Genomic DNA, 17,191 nt, shown 5'->3' on the forward strand with positions numbered 1-17,191 from the left:
GGAAATCAGCGTGGCCTCTCCCGGCCCTGCCTCTGCCCGCGGCCCACTGCCTGCACAGCCCGGCAGGCCATGCGCACCGCGGCTTTGGGAGGGCAGACTGGCTGTTCACGGAGTCCAGTTTCTGCCCCAACACCTACGGGGCAGCAGGGTCCTGTGGCCCCGGGGTCTCCCGCACAAGGCCCTAGGAAGGGGGGGGGCCACTTGGGGAGGACCCCTGCTCCCTCCTGTGCCTTCCACAGGGCTCAGAGGCCAGAGAGGGGCCAGGGGCTGGCAGTTGGGAGAGCTGGGTTTCTCGGGGCGCCACACTGACCGGCGGCGTGGCCTTGCCGGAGAGATCTGGGAGCGACTCCAGCCCGGCACAGCCCCTCCGGCCTCCTTTCGTTCTCAATCCAGTGGGGGTGGGGACTGGGTGAGTGCCCCCTACCCTGCATTCTGTCACGTGGTTGTGGTGGGGGTGGGCCGACACCTTCTTTGGTGCTTGGTAACTCAGCTAACACAGATGGACTCGTCTAGGTGTGGGACAGAGCGTGACCGCTCCTGCCCTGCTCCCCGGGGCTCTCACCATGCTGGCGGCAGGCGCTGGTGTGCTAGAGGGTGGTGTGAGAGAGGGTAAGGGCTTCCACTCTGGCCCGGCCAGCTAGGCCTCACCGGGCACGGGCCTCAACAAAGTGAGCCCGGCACAGCCAGGGGGAGGGGCCGGCCAGTGCCCGGCTCGGAGCAGAAGCTGACCCGGGCAGTCAGAGGAAGCGCCCCTTCTGTGGAGTGACGGCTCCTGAGCTCGGGGGTGGGTGATGGTGCCACAGTCTGAGGGGGTGCACCCCTGAGAAGGGCTGGGTGTGATGACAGCATGGCTGCTGGAGGCCGAGGGCATCAAGGAGGGCTCCCTGGAGGAAGAGGCAGACAGGTGAGCGAGGCAGGGAGGACCAGGAAAGCACGTTTGCTAAGGAGCTGTAGGTGCGAATGAGGAGCAGGATGTCCCAGCCGGCCCCCACAGACGAGAACTCACGCGGGCCTCTCACCCTCGAGGCTCTGCCAGGGTGCAGGCACTGGAAGGCGCGGAGGCACAGGAGTTGGGTTGGGGAGCCCCTTCCGGCTTGTCCCGCCCCCCCCCCCCCGTGTGTGCACACTCAGGAAATGGTACCCCAGGCCTTGGGGGGACTGAGCAGGCCAGGTGGCTGGGCCATCCCAGGCTGCCTGTGATGGTGTGTGGCACCCCAGGGGCTGCCAGCCCCCCTGCCAAGCTCTGCCCAGGCCGTCCCGGGCCCCTGGCGCTGTCCCAGCAACCAGAACCATGTGTGGCGCACACCAGTGGCTCAGAAGTCTGTGTGGAATGACTGACAAGTACAGGGTTCAGAGGGAGGCAAGACTGGAACCCAGGACTGTCTGTTGAGACGGGGCGCGGGGGCCTGGGCACCAGCCTCTCTCTGAACCCCGGCTCCGTCCCTTTCAAATCGTGTGCAAATGCACAAGTCGCTGGGCTTCTCCAAGCCTCTGTTGCCCCCGTCTGTAAGGCGGGGTCAGGGCCTCGCGGGGCTGGGGGAGGACCGGCTGGGCCAGCGTCCGCAGAGGCCTGAGGCACCGCGCTGGTTCCCCCTTCCCTGCCCGCTGCGTGCTGCCCTCCCGGGCTGCTGTCAGGTCAGGGCTGGAGAAAATCAGCCAGGAGCCTGGACGAAGCCAGGCGGGTGCACGCTAGGACCCCGGGGGGACGTCTCCCCAGGGAAGTATCACGAAGGAAAAGCCTGCCCTCCCCAAACTGGAAACTGGACCGTGCAGGGCTCCTGGGTGGGGGCGGAAGACTCGGCCAAGGGTCCCGCAGCTGCGGCTCCGAGCCCTGCGAGAGTGCCAGGCCTCGTCTGCCCGGGTCTCCTGCCTGCAGGCCTGGCTGCCGAGGGGAGATGGGATGGAATCTTCTAGACCCGGTGGGGCTGGAAGCGGGAAGCCCGGGCTTGTTCAGCAGCAGCCGCGGGCTGGAGTTACAGGGCCCCTTGGAGCGCGAGTGAGGTAAGTTTAGGAGGAATCAAAGGCAGCGCGCTCCGCCCAGCAGGGGAGACGCCGATGGAACTCATTACCCCGAGATGTGGGCTCGGCTGCAGATACAAACAGCTTCACAAAAGGTTTAGATAAATCCGCGGGTGACAGCTCCATTCACGGGCTGGAGGAGAGGGAGGCTGCCTCAGGGCCGGGGCCGGGGCCGGGCTCCCTGAGACCACCCCTCGGCGCTCTCGCTGGAGGCAGTCCCCGGCCGCAGGGACCCCAGGAAGCAACACTGGGGTTCCGCAGGCCACCGCCTGGCCTGCGTCCCTGGTCCTTCCCTGGCCGCCCCAGGGCTCGCGGAGCACCGTTCCAGGCAAGGCCCGCTCCGGCAGCGTCCTGGCGGGTTGTCCCCTAAGGGACCAGCAGAGGGAGACAGACACCGCGTCCAGTGCCAGCTCCCGGGCCAGGGAGCGGGCTGAGGACCTGCCACCGCGCTAGGGGCAGGGGCAGAGAAGGCGCCACCCTGGCTGAGATGGGCTCGCTACGGTGCGTGTGTGTATGTGCGTGTGTGTGCGTGTGTGTAGGAGGAGTTCTCAGGGAACTGGCCGGGGGGCTACTGGTTGAGGACAGGGTGACTACAGCCCGGCCGCCTGCCTGTGTGACCTTACGCAACCCCTGCTTCTGTTTCCAGGGTTCAGTAGCAGCCGGACGCCCCTATTTCAGGAGAATCAGCGGTGCGCGGCGAGCAGGGGCCCGGAGCCCCGCGGCTTACACAGCCTGCACTCACCACCGCCTCTGCGCCCTGCCGCCCCGGGGGCCTCCTGGAGGCAACGCTGTCCCTGCTGAGCCCGGGGTCCGAGGAGCCCAGGGAGCCACATCCCCAGTCCTGCTGCAGTCCCCTTGCCCCGCCCCGCCAGCCCCGGGCCTCGGGCGGAGGCTGGGTGTCTCCCAGCCACAATGTAGGCCAAGGCATCCATTGCAGGTGCTTCAGGAAGCCTTTGGGGGTGACGGGAGCCCACAGGCCTGCGTGCCAGCCCCTGCTCAGCCCGCCTGTGGCCTCCTGTTTGCCTCTCCCTGCCCCCGCAGTCATCCCTACTGTCTCCCGCCCCCCGCTGTGACCTTGCACCTTCTTTTGCACCTTTTTTTTTTTTTTTTGACAGGCAGAGTGGACAGTGAGAGAGACAGAGAGAAAGGTCTTCCTTTGCCGTTGGTTCACCCTCCAATGGCCACCGCGGCCAGTGCGCTGCGGCTGGCACACCGCGCTGATCCGATGGCAGGAGCCAGGTACTTCTCCTGGTCTCCCATGGGGTGCAGGGCCCAAGCACTTGGGCCATCCTCCACTGCACTCCTGGGTCACAGCAGAGAGCTGGCCTGGAAGAGGGGCAACTGGGACAGAATCCGGCGCCCCAACCGGGACTAGAACCCGGTGTGCCGGCGCTGCAAGGTGGAGGATTAGCCTAGTGAGCCGCGGCACTGGCTCTTCTTTTGCACCTTTAAAAAAGTTTTATCTTACTTATCTGAAAGGCAGAGTTACAGAGAAAGAGACAGAGACTTAGAGAGGTCTTCCATCCGCTGACTCACTCCCCAAATAGCTACTACAGCCAGGGCTGGGCCAATCTAAAGCCAGGAACGTCCACCAGGTCTCCCACGTGGGTACAGGGGCCCAGGGACTTGGACCATCCTCCGCTGCCCTCCCAGGCACACCAGCAGGGAGCTGGGTCGGAAGTGGAGCAGCCGGGACTCTAATCAGCGCCCCCACGGGATGCCGGCGCTGCAGGCGGCAGCTTCACTCACTGTGCCACAGCGCCAGCCCCATTCTGAACTTCTTAAGTTCCTGTCTCAGTGGGCTGACGGCGTCACGGTCAACGCTGAAACGAGGAGGGGGCCCCAGGGGAAGGCTGCCGTCACTGCCTCTGTTCCACGGAGCGGAGGCCGAGCCTGGTCCAAGGTCACGCACTGGTCCCGCGAAGCCTCCCGCTGCCCACCAACAGAGGGGGCAGCGACCCTGCCCGCCTCTGACCCCCACAGAGCCCAGCCAGTCTGGAGAGAGCTGTGAGAAGCCTGGGGAAGCGGAGGGCAGGAGGAGGAGCGGCAGTGACTCAGCAGGCCCGGATAAGGATCTCCCGGCCCAGGGAGAGGTAACCCCACTCCTCTGCCAGGGAGATGGAGCCGGAGTCACAGGGCCTGCGGCACGGGTGGGTCAGGGTGCCGGAACACCCTGGGAGGATGGCAGGGACAGCCCCTGGCAGGCCAAGGAGGAGGTGAGCACCTGGGGGCGTCCCTCCTGCTCCTGCCCTCTTCACACACCCAGCACCCAGCCGCCTGGCCAGGGCGAGGCAGGCAGCAGGACCCGGTCCCTCCCACCTCCTCTCTGGCTTTGGGGGTGGGGTGGGGTGTCCTCTGGGAGGCCTGAGCTGGGCCAGGTGTGGGTTGGGCCATTGTCAAGGTAAAAGAGGCCTCTGCCCCGGGGTTTCCGCTGACTTCACGGCCAGCTCAGGGTGAGGCAGTGCCCTGGGGCTCCTGCAGGCTGCAGGGGAAGGGAGGGTGCTCCGTGCTGCCCTCCCCTCCTCCAGCCCCAGGCCCGCGTGCCCAGAGCGCCTGGGGCCCCGGGGGCCACCTGGAAGCAAAGGCGAGCCCTGGCCCTGGTCCTGCGGGTGGGTGGCTGGCTGCTTCCCGTCCCCCGATTCCCAGCTCAGAGTCACAGCTGGGCTCACCAGCGTGCTTGGCTCTGGCCTGCGAGCACCGGGCCCCCGCGTCCCCGTCAGCCGGTGTCAGTGGAGATGGGGGGCGGGCAGTCCCCTCCGAGGCAGGCCAGGACTCTCCAGGCACTCAAGGAGCATCTCGGTGACCTGAGGCAGTAGCTGTGCCCCTGCACGGCCTGGGGACTCAGCCAAGTCTTAGGGGGAGTCAAAGCCCTCTTCTCCGCACCCGCCCCTTCCATTCCCCGGAGCCCCCTGCCCCAGGCGGCCACCTGCACGGCGCAGCTGAGGGCTCCCGGCCTGGTTCTGCCCCTGCCAGGCTGTGACCTGAGGCAGGTGGCTCGGTCTCCCCGGGCCTCCGTGCTCCCGTGATGGCGCCCGCCTCACTGGGGCCCTGTGGAGAGGCCATGGGAGGCCCGGGGAGAGCCTGAGCAGCTAAGCCCGGTCAGGGAGAAGTCAGTGTTGAAGCAGAGCCCCAGTCCGCGGGAAGGCGGCGGTGCCGGGGCCACTGGGGGAGCCCTGCTGCACCCTTATGGGGGGCGGTGCTTGGCACGCAGGTCCTCAGGGAACAGAGGAACATGTCAGTGAGCGCCCCTACTCACCTCTGGGGGCGTCTCCAGCTCACACCCTTGCTGGTCCATCAGGAGGGGCCGGGCTCGCCTGCACTGGTGTTCCGGGGCCCCTGAGTCTCGGGGGGGATGCAAGCTGCAGCCAGATGGAAGGGGAGAGGGCGGCGTGGGACACCCGCCAGCCCCTGAGCCAACGCTGACTCACCTGGTGCCTGCTCTGCCCTCCACCCACCCCAGTCCTTGGGCCTGGCCTGCCTCCGGCTGTGGACAGGAAGGCCTGCAGTCCAGCAGGCCAGAGAAGGCAGGGAACCCGCGCTCCCCTCCTCCGCTCACCCAACACCCACCGTGCCGGGAAGAGGGCAGAGAGGGGTGACGGGCTTGTCCCGGGCCACCCTGGCCAACTGGGAGCCAGGCGTCCAGCTCCCCGCGATGGCCCTCTGCCAGCTCCAGCCGGCGCTGCTCTTCCCGCCCGGTTCTGACGCCCCCCCCCCCCCCACTCCAGGCAGCTCTCCCATCCTCCCTGGCCCCAGAGGCACCCACTGCCACCTGCAGTGAGGGAGGGAGTGTCCCAAGACTGCAAAACCCTTGAAGGCAGGCTGGTGTTCCTTGTCCCCTCTGTCCTTCACGGAGCCAGCACAACGCACCACAGGACAGTGGGCAGCCAGGACGGCCCTGAGAGCCACGGCGGTGCAGGAGCTTTCCCGGGGCCCCCAGCTAGGAATCGGAGGCAGTCACTTGTCCTGCCCCAACCCACGAAAACCCTGTGGGATCACCCAGCTCCACCTCGCCTTTCTTCCCTCTCCCCGATCCCAGTGGGGATCGGTGACTCCGGCCCCCACCCCACCCCAGCTGGCAGCTCCTAGCCGGCTGCCTTTGCCCAGACATGGCAGAGGGGCACTGGAGGCCTGGAAAGGGAGTCGCTTTTCTCTTTGGCAGTGTGGAAGGGGGGAGGGGAGATGCCCGTCCCCCCCCCCCCGCCCCGAGCGAGGGGAGAGGGCAGAGATGCAAGTCCGGAGAGGCCTCTCCCAGCTTGTGGGGTCACCACACTAGGACTCAAAGACAAGCCGGGAGGTCGGAGTTGCTGTGTGTAGGACAACTGTCCCTGCAGCCACCTGGCCGGTCCTAGCTCAGGGCCACAGCCTTCGGTTCCCCCAGGACTGCCCAGGCGGTCTACTGGGGCAGCCCGGCAGGCACCCGCCCCGCGCCCATCCCTCCTCTTCCTCCTCCTCCCCCCTCCCTCACTCCCACCCATTTGCCTCTGCGTCTCCTCTTTCCTCCCCGGGTCCCTTCTCCCCTCCTTCTCCAGCGCCCCCTGCCTCCTTCCCCTCTCCCGGCCCCTCCTCCTCTCTGCTTTGGGGCTGCTTTCTCCCTGACTCAGCAAGGTGCTTTATAAGGTGCTGAGGGGGCTCCGCCAAATCCAAACCACATTGTCTGTGCAGACACGGGCTCTCCACAAGGAGCTGCGGCAGAGGGGAGCCGGCCGGGAGCTGCTGCCCGCTGCCCGCCCCGGCTGCCAGGGGCACCTCCTGGCCGGCCTTGGAGCCAGGCATCCAGGGGCATCTGCCTCCTTGACCTTGGCATGGGCATCAAAAGATTGTTGGGCTCGCCAGCCAAGAATGTCACTGAAACTCCAGAGTCCTGGCTGGGGTGGGGTGGGGTGGGGAGGAGGTGGGGGGTCCGGGCACTTTTCACAAAGGCCCCTCCAAGCTGCTACGGATGCCCCAGCGAGCCCCCTGCCCCCCGCCCAGGCCAGCACTCCATTCCCAGCTCATTTTCTCCTTGTTTAGGAAAAAAAAAGAAAGAAAGGAAGGAAGGAAGGAAGGAGAGAGAGAAAAAAACCCAACCCAACAACAAAGTCTGTCCCACTCCAGTGAGGTAATTGAAAACAAACCTCTCCCCCCCCGACCCCCCCACCCCAGTCCTCTCGCGGTGCAGAGAGGGAAGAGCTGCCCTGGGAGCCCAGCACTGGCCATGGCCAGGCTGCCTGCTCGCACCCACAGGCTGCAGGGGCTGGGGCGAGGCTGCCGGGGGCCCTCCTGTCCCGGGGCGGTGGGGGGGCAGGGCAGGCGTGGGGTGAGCCAGGCAGCACCTTCCAGGTCTGGCCCACCGCCCGCCCGCCTCTCCCCCTTTGGAGCAGCACCGTAACAACAAGAGCCACTCATTGCCGATGACTTAATTGGCGGCACAGCTCCGGTGCACCCAAGCCTTGGGGACCAAGTGACTGTCCCCCCCACTCCAGAGGAAGACCACAATGCGGGGCTGCCTGCAAGCCCCGCACAACAGCTGCTTCCTCCGTGCGCTCTCCCCGGCGGCCCGCTGGAGAGGGAGGGAGGCGGAGGAAGGGAGACCCTCCGGGGAAGGTCCAGGCTTCTGGGTCCCTTAGGTATTCCGCCCAGCACGTCCCAACCCAGGCCTGAGGGAAGGCAGGGGGAGAGTGCGCCACCGCCAAACCACCCCTACCTCACCACCGGAAAAACCCAGCAACCCCAAACCCCAGAGGAAGGAGGGCGCCAAATGTCTTCATGAAAAGCCATTCACAACCGGGGCCGCTCGCTCTGTCCATGGCCCTGACTCGGAGCGTTCCCCGCTGAGTCACCCGCGAAGCCTCTGGTGTTGAAACTGGTCCGGTGCCTCCTGTGATTAATGAATTACAAGTCCCCCACCCCGTGCACTCGGCTGGTCACAGGGAAGAAGCAGAGCCTCGGGAACTGGAGGGGGCGCCGGCGGTGGGCCCTGCCCGGCCCCCTGGGGGCACTGCAGGCCAGTCAGTCACCTGCCCCAGCCCGGCGCCTCGCGGGGCTCCAGCTTTGGGAAACGGGACTGGCGGCGGGACAATAGCAAGGGGGGCGGTCAGCGCAGACAAAGGGCAGCAGGAAAAAAGCCATCACTTGCTCCGAGGCCAGCTCGCTGGCATTTGGGAGAATGTGTCACTGCGTTTACTCAAGGGGGAGGGGAGGCTGGAGATGGGGGGCAGAGGTAGGGTGGCAGCAGAGACCCCGCACCCGGCGAGGGGCCCGGGGCAGGCACCCCAGGCCCACCGAAGCGGGAAGCCCACCCCAGGCCGCGCGCTGCACGGGCCCTCGGGGCTCTGCGCGCCGACGGGTGCCCTCCCCGCCCCCTCCCCGAGGAGGCCCGGGTGGTACCGCGGCAGCCTCGCCTCACCTCACCCCCCCTCGGTGCAGTGGGAGGGAGAGGAGCCCCAGAAGCCCTCCCTTCCCTCCTCCCCCCGCCTCCCCCACCCCGGGGAGGGCCGCTACAATTTGCGGTTACAGCTTTACACGTCAGAAAAAAAAAAAAGTTTGCAGAATGTCCCACACCGAAAAAAAAAAATCCGAAACCGAGCGAAAAAAACCTGCGAGTGGGCCTGGCGGATGGGATTATTAAAGCCTCGCCGGAGCCGCGGCTCGCCCTCCCGCTCCGCCAGCCTCTGGGAGAGGAGCCGCGCCCGGCCGGCCCGGCCCCCGGCCCCATGGACCTCCGAGCAGGTAGGAGCCAGGCGTCCGAGGCCCCGGCCCCCGCCCCCGCCGAGCAGCCGCGAGATCCGGTTCCCGTCCTCCCGCCCGCCCCCGGGGAGCCCCGCGCCGGGGCCGGGCCGGGGAGCAGGGCTCGGGCCGGGGGAGGCACTGCCGGGCGCCCTCGAGAGGGGCCGGGCGGGGACGCGGCATTCCTGGGCTCCGCTCGGCGGCGCAGGAGGTGGCGGCGAGCGCGGCGGGCAGCCCGGACGGCCTGCAGACCTGGGGAGGCGGCCACCTGGAGGGGACCCGCGGACCGAGCCCCGCGCAGAAGTCGGGGCGGGCGAGTCCGCGGCGCGAAGGGAGGAGGGGGCTGGGCGGGGAAGGGGGCCGAGGCCGGGCCGCCGGGCGGCGAGGGGAGGCCGACACCTCGGGCCGCGCCGCGCTCCCTCCCCGGCCCGCCGGGAGGCGAAGGCGGGCGGGAGGGAAGAGGGCGGGCGAGAGGAGAGAGGAGGGCTGAGGGCAGCGCCAAGCCCGGCCACGCCGGGCCGGGCGGGCCGGGCCCCGGGACGCTGCACGCTGCGCGGCCGGAGCCCTCCGTGCTGTCCACGGCCCGGGCGCCGGCTGCAGGTAGGGGCCAGGCAGCGGCCTCGAGCCCCCGGCCCGCCGTGGCCTGGGAGTGATTACCGCGAGGCGGGGGTTGGGGGGGGTGGGGGGCGGGCGCAGCCCGGCCGGACCCGGCAGGAAAAAGTCCGTCACCGGCCGCGGAGCGCCGAGAGCTGCGGGGAGCGGCGGGAGCGGCCGCCCGGCCCCGCGGTCCGCGGGAAGGAGGCGGGCAGGGCAGGGAGTTGTCGCGCGGGAAAGGGCAGCGCCGGGCCGAGCCCCGGAGCCCCGCGCTGCGGACCCGCCCCCGCCCCCGCCGCCGGGAAGGGAGCGACCGGGCGGGAGCGGGCGGGGGGCGGGGCCGGGGGCGCCGGGGCCACACAGGGGGAAGGCGCCGCCGCCGCCGCCGCCGCCGCCGCCAGGAGGGGTCCGGGAGCGAGGGTCACCCCCGAGGAGGAAGGGCCGGCGAGCGGCCGCCGCTGCAGCGTTCCCCAGCTGAGCCCCACGAAAGAAACCCAAGCCCCCTGCTTCGCCAGAGTCGCCTTGTCTGCTCTCCTCACTTTCCTTAGCTAGTCCTCGCAGCCCCCCAGTCCCAGACGACCCGGGTTCCCCCCCGGGCCGGCGTGGCCCGCCCGCTTCGGCGTGGGAAGGGGCTGCCCGGGGAGGAGGGGGAGGCCGGCTGGTGCCGGCCCGGGCTGAGCCGTCTGAGCCTTGGAGAGGGGCTGGGGCCGGGGGTGTGGGACACACCTCTCTCCAGGGCGGCTTCTCTCCCACACCCGGACCCCGGGGCGGCTGTCGGAGCTCCCGGGGACGCAGGTACCCAGGCTCTGAAGACACAGAGGGGCTCCCCCAGCCGCCCGCCCGGCCAGGGGAGGAGAGGGGCAGAAATGGCAGCAGATGTCGCGCTGCCCTCCGCACAGACCTGCTCCCCTGTCCCCTGACACTTCACATTCCTCCCGCGGTCCCACCTGCCCGGGCGCCGGCTCCGGCGCGCCCACAGCCCCTCCCACCCGCTGGCCGCACTCTGGATAACAACACCCTTCCCCACTCACCCACACACTGGCCTGGACTACTCACTGCTCGGCTGCCCCCTGCCTCTGGCTTTCAGCTGGCGGCTGGGCTCCCCCCTGCACACCCAGGGCCCTCTGGCGGCACGATCCGGAACCCTTTCCCTCCAACCAAAAGCCGGCCGCCCGCGTCTGTCACGGCTTCACAAGGCAGGGGCTGGCCCGCCCTCTGCCTCGCTGCTGGGACCTGCGGTTCTTCTCTGTCGCCGGCCGGAGGAGAGGGGCAGGGAGGGGATGCGGGAGGCCCGGCGGAGCGAGCCGCACATGTTTCCGCTGGGGAGGACTTGAGCGTGCATGGTGCGGGTGGCCAGATGGGCTGGCGGCAAAGCTGGGTCTCCTGGCTTCCAGGCCATGTGTCCCGACTCACACGCCCACTTTCGGAGCCAGCGGATGCAGAGATGGGAAGGCGGGGCAGGAGCCCCCCACCCCGCCCCGGCGACTTCCTATACTCCCAGTGCTGGGCCCCCACACCGCAGCATGCCGGCACCCCCGGAGCCCTCCCGTCCCCCTGACTCCCTCACAGAGCCCCCCAGCGTCCCCCAGGTGTCCGTCCGGGTCTGGCTCCCATATTTAGCTCGGCCTGCAGCCCCTTGCTCCATCTCCAGGACCTTCCTGGCTCCCAGCTCTTAGCCCCCAGCCCCAGTGCTGACTTGTCCTGGCGCTCTAAGCCCCCTGGACATCTGTGCCGCTGAGCCCCCCGACCAGCAGCGAGGTCAGCCTTGGTGGATGTAGGCCCCAGGACCAGGGCAGTGACGATGAGACGTGTGCAGGGGTGTGCCCCCTATGCAGCCGTGTCAGGGTGGCCCTGCGCCTGCACTGGGCTAAGGCTCTGCGTGTGTGTTCACGAGGGGGCCTCGGTTCCCAGGGCCCAGGGATCTGGATGGAATTAGGGGCTGGCCCGGGTGGGGGCCAGGATGGGGGTGGGGGGGCCTGCAGCAGGAAACGTGAGCTGCACTCATTAGCTCCTCACGTGCTCAGCTGGATTTATAAACACAAGGAGAAGACGGGATGTAAACAATCGTGGGCAGCAGCCAGAGGCAGAGCTGGGGTGGGGGCTGGGCCCTGAGCCAGGGCTGGGGGAGGCCCCCTGCCCCGCCCCGTGGCGGGCTCCACCTGCACACCCTGAGCCTGGACAGGATGGATGGATGGATGGAGACTCCAGAAAGCCCACCGTGAGGCAGGGTCCCACTGCTCAAATCGCAGGTGTTCCCTGCTAGGCAGCCTGAGGCACGGGCGTGGAAGCCGTCATCCCAGAGGGCAGGGCACTGTCCACGGACCGCCCCTTTGTCGGCTCCCCTGGGATTGCAGAGCCTCCTTCTCTCTCTCCGCTCTCCCGGGCCAGTCGTCAAATCCTCCTGCTCTCTCCTCTGCCCGCCCCCCCCCCCCAGCCTGCAGTGACACAGTTACCTCAGAACTGAAATATTCCTGGAAACACCGGCCTCGTCTGGTTAATTTCATGAGCCGTTTTTCTGCCCAGATGACTTAGCTCGTGTTTATCCAAAGGCTTCTCCCTCTGCTGTCCTGCTGCAGGGAGCTGGTCCTCCCCAGGGATGCCCTGCAGTGCCCAGGATGGGAGGGGGCAGGCAAAGCTGGGGGCTGGGATCCAGGCCACAGCCCCCACCAGAGGACAGACAGCCCAGCGACAGGGTGGGTGCAGAGGCGAGCCCAGCTCCCAACTCCTGCGTTAGCTGGGACCCTCCACGGGGCCACCGACTTCGAGCAGGGCCAGACCAGATCCTGCAAGCGACCTCCAGGCCGGACGGGCTGCTGCCGGTCTCCAAAGCCAGCCCATGGGTACCCAAGGAGCCCAGAGGTGACTGCGGCCAGCCCGGGGCTTTGAGAGGGGAAGGGCCTGCAGTTGTGAAGAGCAAACGGTCTGTCAAGAGCAGGGGGCGGAGAAGAGAATGCGGGGTGGGGGGAGCCCTGGCTGCAGATGGGGACAGGGCGGAGAGGAGCCCCCCAGCAGAGCGCCTGCCCTACTGCGCCCACCCCTGAAGAGCAGGGTCCCTGTGACCGATGCCACCACCGCTCTCGGGCTGCGTCCGCACCTGAGAATCCAGACTGGCCGGCTGGACCACTGCAGAGGTCCCACTGTCCCCTGTGCTCTGCGAGAGACATTTCCGACCACTGCAGTCCTGAGCCCTCGCCGGCTCCTAGCCCTGAGCCGCCCCCAGTTCCGCAGCGTTAGTTCTCATCCTCACGCGGTCAGGTCGGTACACCCGCCATCAAAGCGTAACCTATAGACTGGAGGGAGGCAGGCACTCGTGACCTGACACCTGTCCAAGCTTAACACCAGACCAGCCCTGCTCTCGGTGACACGCCAGGCAGAGCCCCATCTGACGTCTGCATCAACAACCTTGCGGGCCCTGGCCCGGCTCACCCTCCGCCGCGCAGGCCTAACCACATCCCCCTGCTGGACTCAAACCTCAACCACACTCAACCAACCAAATCCCAAGTCTAAACTAATCTGAAACTTTGAAAGTAACCCAGTCCTTAGACCTAACCTAGCCAAGTGCCAATTACATCCCTATCCTGACCAACCTGACCCAAATATCGGTGGAATCCTGACTTTGGACCTCACCTAGAAGCCCAAAAATGGGGTTTCCCAACTGTCCATGTCCCTCCCCACAAGGCTCTGGCCCCCAGGAACGTCCAACTGCCAGGACAATTGGACAGGTGCATCTCTGCCCTTCCTGCCCCCACGTGCACCCCCAGCCGCACACTGACCGGAAGCCTCAAGGAAGTTTTTCCCCATCTAGCACCCCAGATGAGAACGGGGCAGAGCCCGACCCTGCCTGAGTGTGACTGCTAAACCTCCAACCTGCCACACCCAGAACAAACCCACCAGTGCCGCCTGCAGCGGCCAGCCCGTGTCCTGGTCACCCTGCCCCTTGCCTCCTGGAGCCCCAGCCTCTCTCCAGCACCCCCTGCCCAGGGCTGCGTACTGGCGGCATGCCAGCTCTGATGCGGGCCTATTCCCATCCCCTGGCAGCCCTTAAACTGCAGTGGGACTGGGCAGGGGGCGGGGGGAGCTGCCAGAGGGGGCTGGTGCACGCCTGGAACCCGCGCGTACTGACTGGCGGCCCCAGGGCCTGGCCTGCCTGCTGCTCTGTGTACACACGCATACATGCTGGCAGACATACAGTGACACACGTGCCAAACGCACTCTCAGTGGACACAGGCACACTTCTCCATTATCTACTGATAGACGCACACCGGTGCCAAATCCTGTCCTCAAACACAGACATGCCCACACACACACGTTCACGTCCCCCTCTTTCTGGCCAGGAGCACTTCCCTCCTCCGTTCCCTCTGCCGCCCGTCTGGTGCTCACCCTCGCCGCCCCCCCTCCCCCAGCCCAAGGTGGGGACAGACACCCGAGGGGCTGCCAGCTACCTCCCCCTCCAGTCTGGGCCCGCCCTCACGCATCTCGCCTGTCCTGTCCACAGGGGACTCGTGGGGGATGTTAGCTTGCCTGTGCACCGTGCTCTGGCACCTCCCTGCAGTGCCAGCTCTCAACCGCACAGGGGACCCGGGGCCTGGCCCCTCCATCCAGAAGACCTATGACCTCACCCGCTACCTGGAGCACCAACTCCGCAGCTTGGCTGGGACCTACGTGAGTATCCTGCCTCGGGAGTCAGGGCGTTGGGCAGTGAGCAGAGGCGTGGCGGGGAGAGGATGGTGGAAGGTCCCAGCGGTGGACAGGGTGATGAGGAGGGGCCCTCGAGCTCCACGCAGTCTCCCCGTCTGGCCTGTCTCCTGCCCTTCCCATCTCTGGCCCCAGGACTGGCATGTGGGCAGGACTCGCACCCGCCTTGGCCCACTGCCCCACTGGCTGCCAGCCCGGGCGCCCGCCTCCCCCTGGGGGCTGGGGAAGTCTCCTCTGTTTACACCGTGTTGTGGTGTCTTGCTCGGGCGGGGCTGGGTGGGGATGGAGAGGCCCCACCCCCCATGTCTGTGTTCCAGCTCGCCTCTGCCCCCAGACCTGGGGCCCTGCTGCTTGGACCCATGGGCCTCCCTCTGTCTGCCTCTCCCATCTTAGCTGGGCCTGCTGAGGGGGTCAGGGGAGGGGGCGCAGGGTGCAGAGGGAGGCTGGGGGGCAGGCCAGAGGTGCTCAGGAAGCCCAGGAGGGAGGGAGGGAGGGTCGGAGGAGCTGAGGACCATGGGGAACGGGGCCCTCTTCCCGTGTTCCTCTCACATCCCAGCCCCTACTCTGGAGCCAGGGAAGGAAAAGGAGGAGGTGGCGGGGGAGCTGGCTCCAGCCCCAGGATACACCGAGGAAATTAGCTTGTCTCTGTGCTTGTCAGCGTGTGAACCTCCCCCTGGGCCCTGGCCTAGCCCAGGCCTCGCCCCTCTCCTCCCAGGCACACATCTCCCACATCCCTCTCCTGGGCCCCGGCGGCGCCCCCAAGGGCGGGCAAGGCCTTGGCCCTGGTCCCTGTCCCACACTGTCTCCCACCCCTCCCGCGGCTGCCTCAGCTCTTCCTCCTGCAGCCCTGCGTCCGTCAGCTGAAGCCTTCTTTGGGTGTCCGTGAGGACCCGCATCCCCGATGCCCCGATGCCCTGGGCCCTCGGCCCTCCGCCCGCTTTTCTCTCCCTGGTTCCTCCGCGGTGGGGGAAAACCTTTGCTTTTCTCACTCTGCTACCCCCTCGGGCTCCTGACCCGTCTCTCCCGGCTTCCCCTGCCAGATTTCTTGAGGAGCAGTCTACACCCTGTGCCTCTGCTTCCTCTCCACCCACGCACCGCTTAACCCCCTGCAATCTGGCTCCCAGGCCACAGCACGGTTCTCTCCCAGGTCGCCAGGCCCCTCCTTCCTGCCGGACCCCGGCACTTCTAAAGCGCGGTCTCTCTTTTGCTCTGTTTTGCAGCCGCACTGCTGAGCAAGGCTGCTCCTCCATCTGCTCTTCCTTGGCCTCTGCACTCTCCCGGGCCACCTCCTACCTCTCCAGCCTCGCCTCCTGGCTCCCTGGGGCTCCTCTTCCTCTCTGCCCCGCCCGCCGCCATGGGCGCTCTCCCAAGGCTGCCCACCCAGCCAGTGAGCCTGCGTGAGCAAGTGCGTGGTCCTGTGTGGGTTCTCTTTCTGCACCTCTCCACAGGACAGCTCAGCACCCCCACGGCTTCAACTGTCGCCTCTCTGCACATGGCATCCGTGGTGCAGAAGCCTAGGGCAGCCCAGGAGGCGACAGGGCCAGTGTCAGGGCCGGGTGCCCCTTGGCGGCTGGGCCGGGTGCCCTGCCCTCCTCCTTCCCCATTGCCCTCTCCTTTCCACAGCTGAACTACCTGGGCCCCCCCTTCAACGAGCCTGACTTCAACCCACCGCGGCTGGGGGCAGAGACTCTGCCCAGGGCCACGGTCAACCTGGAAGTGTGGCGAAGCCTCAATGACAAACTGCGGCTGACCCAGAACTACGAGGCCTACAGCCACCTCCTGTGTTACCTGCGGGGCCTCAACCGTCAGGCTGCCACGGCCGAGCTGCGCCGCAGCCTCGCCCACTTCTGCACCAGCCTCCAGGGTCTGCTGGGCAGCATTGCAGGTGTCATGGCGGCCCTGGGCCACCCACTGCCCCAGCCCCTGCCCGGGACTGAGCCCGCCTGGGCCCCTGGCCCTGCCCACAGCGACTTCCTCCAGAAGATGGACGACTTCTGGCTGCTGAAGGAGCTGCAGACCTGGCTGTGGCGTTCAGCCAAGGACTTTAACCGGCTCAAGAAGAAGGTGCAGCCCCCGGCGGCTGCGGTCACCCTGCACCTGGAAGCCCACGGCTTCTGATCTCTGACCTTAGCCATCTCCCCCCTCCCCCTTCAAAGCCCGCTCCCCTCTGGAGGGAGAGGTCTGTGAGCCCACAGACAGACACGTGAGCCTCTGGCCCTCCCCTGGACTGGGGTGGGGGTGTCATGCAATAAGCCCTGTCCCCTCCCCATTTCCCAGAGTCCTACGGGTCTGGGGAAGAGGTGCAATAGGCCTGTTTCCACAGGAAGTGATGCCCCAGGGAGTCCAGAGGGGTTCAGGTTGGTGCCACGGTTCTCACGGTCTCCCGCCTCTCCCCAGCACTTGCCAGTAGCGAGCGGGCCCCTCAAGCAGCCCTTCCAGACGCAGTCCACGGCAGGGTGGGGGCCGCCCGGCGTGTGCCTTCTTGGGGTGGAGCCCTTTGGCTGCTCCACTGCCTTGGATGGGTGCTGCTCTCCAGCCCCCCAGTGTGACACCTCCCGATTAGGAGACAAACATGGCCACGAGTCGAACAAGAAGAGATGGGATTCAAAGTGGAAGGGGCAGGGGCTGCCCTGGAGGTGGCCTGGCGGCCAGAAGAGGTGGGGCTGACGGCAGAGGACGGACCAGACCCCGCAGTCCCCAGCGTCACGGTGCCTCCCCGCGCCCTCTCCCAGGCTATCTGTGGCTTGCCCGGGCTGGGGAGGGCGGCCACGGCCACGGCCGCGGCCACGGCCACAGGCTTTCCTGAAAGTTTACATTGCGGTAGCATTTTGGGGTGTGGGGTGGAAGCTCCCCCAGGCCCTTCCCCCAGCCCCACCCACTCATGACTCTTAAGTTTGTTGTATTAATATTTATTTATTTGGAGATGTTATTTATTAGATGATATTTATTGCAGAATTTCTATTCTTGTATTAACAAATAAAATGCTTGCCTCAGAACCTGGTCTCGCTGCCAGCGCCCGTCACGGCCTTCCCTGGCCCTTGCCTGCCCAGCCCCAGCCTGCCCTGGTTGAGGGGAGTGCAGAGGGCTTGGGCAAGACTCTCCTCTCCGACAGCCAGCACAGCTCAGACCGGTCCCGTCCTGCTCCTGTCCCAAGCCCGGGACCCTCAGTCCCCCAGCG

At 67.3% G+C, this 17,191-nt stretch overlaps 2 protein-coding genes across 3 annotated transcripts in view; one reads left to right on the forward strand and one right to left on the reverse strand.

Moving 5' to 3' along the window:
* RAD9A (RAD9 checkpoint clamp component A) overlaps positions 1-17,191 on the reverse strand; it is a 64,273-nt gene that overhangs the window by 7,186 nt on the left and 39,896 nt on the right. The window lies entirely within an intron of this gene.
* CLCF1 (cardiotrophin like cytokine factor 1) lies at positions 8,566-17,009 on the forward strand. Of its 2 annotated transcripts, none has more exons than XM_002709238.6 (3): positions 8,566-8,727; positions 13,814-13,980; positions 15,637-17,009. In XM_002709238.6, the coding sequence occupies exons 1-3, from the start codon at positions 8,712-8,714 to the stop codon at positions 16,129-16,131; spliced, it is 678 nt and encodes a 225-aa protein (XP_002709284.3). In that variant the 5' UTR covers positions 8,566-8,711; the 3' UTR covers positions 16,132-17,009. The 2 variants fall into 2 exon arrangements, with proteins under 2 accessions (XP_002709284.3, XP_051682697.1); XM_051826737.3 differs by lacking the exon at positions 8,566-8,727 and adding an exon at positions 11,785-12,177.

Source organism: Oryctolagus cuniculus, chromosome 1 (genome assembly GCF_051225735.1).
Source record: "Oryctolagus cuniculus isolate XC-2025 breed Fujian yellow rabbit chromosome 1, ASM5122573v1, whole genome shotgun sequence".
NCBI lineage: Eukaryota > Metazoa > Chordata > Mammalia > Lagomorpha > Leporidae > Oryctolagus > Oryctolagus cuniculus.

Coding starts and splice junctions, on each gene's coding strand:
- CLCF1 (XM_051826737.3), top strand. CDS start 11,934: ATGGGAGGGGGCAGGCAAAGCTGGGGGCTGGGATCCAGGCCACAGCCC. Junction 12,178..13,813: donor GGTACCCAAGGAGCCCAGAG/GTGACTGCGGCC, acceptor TCCTGTCCACAG/GGGACTCGTGGGGGATGTTA. Junction 13,981..15,636: donor GCAGCTTGGCTGGGACCTAC/GTGAGTATCCTG, acceptor TCCTTTCCACAG/CTGAACTACCTGGGCCCCCC.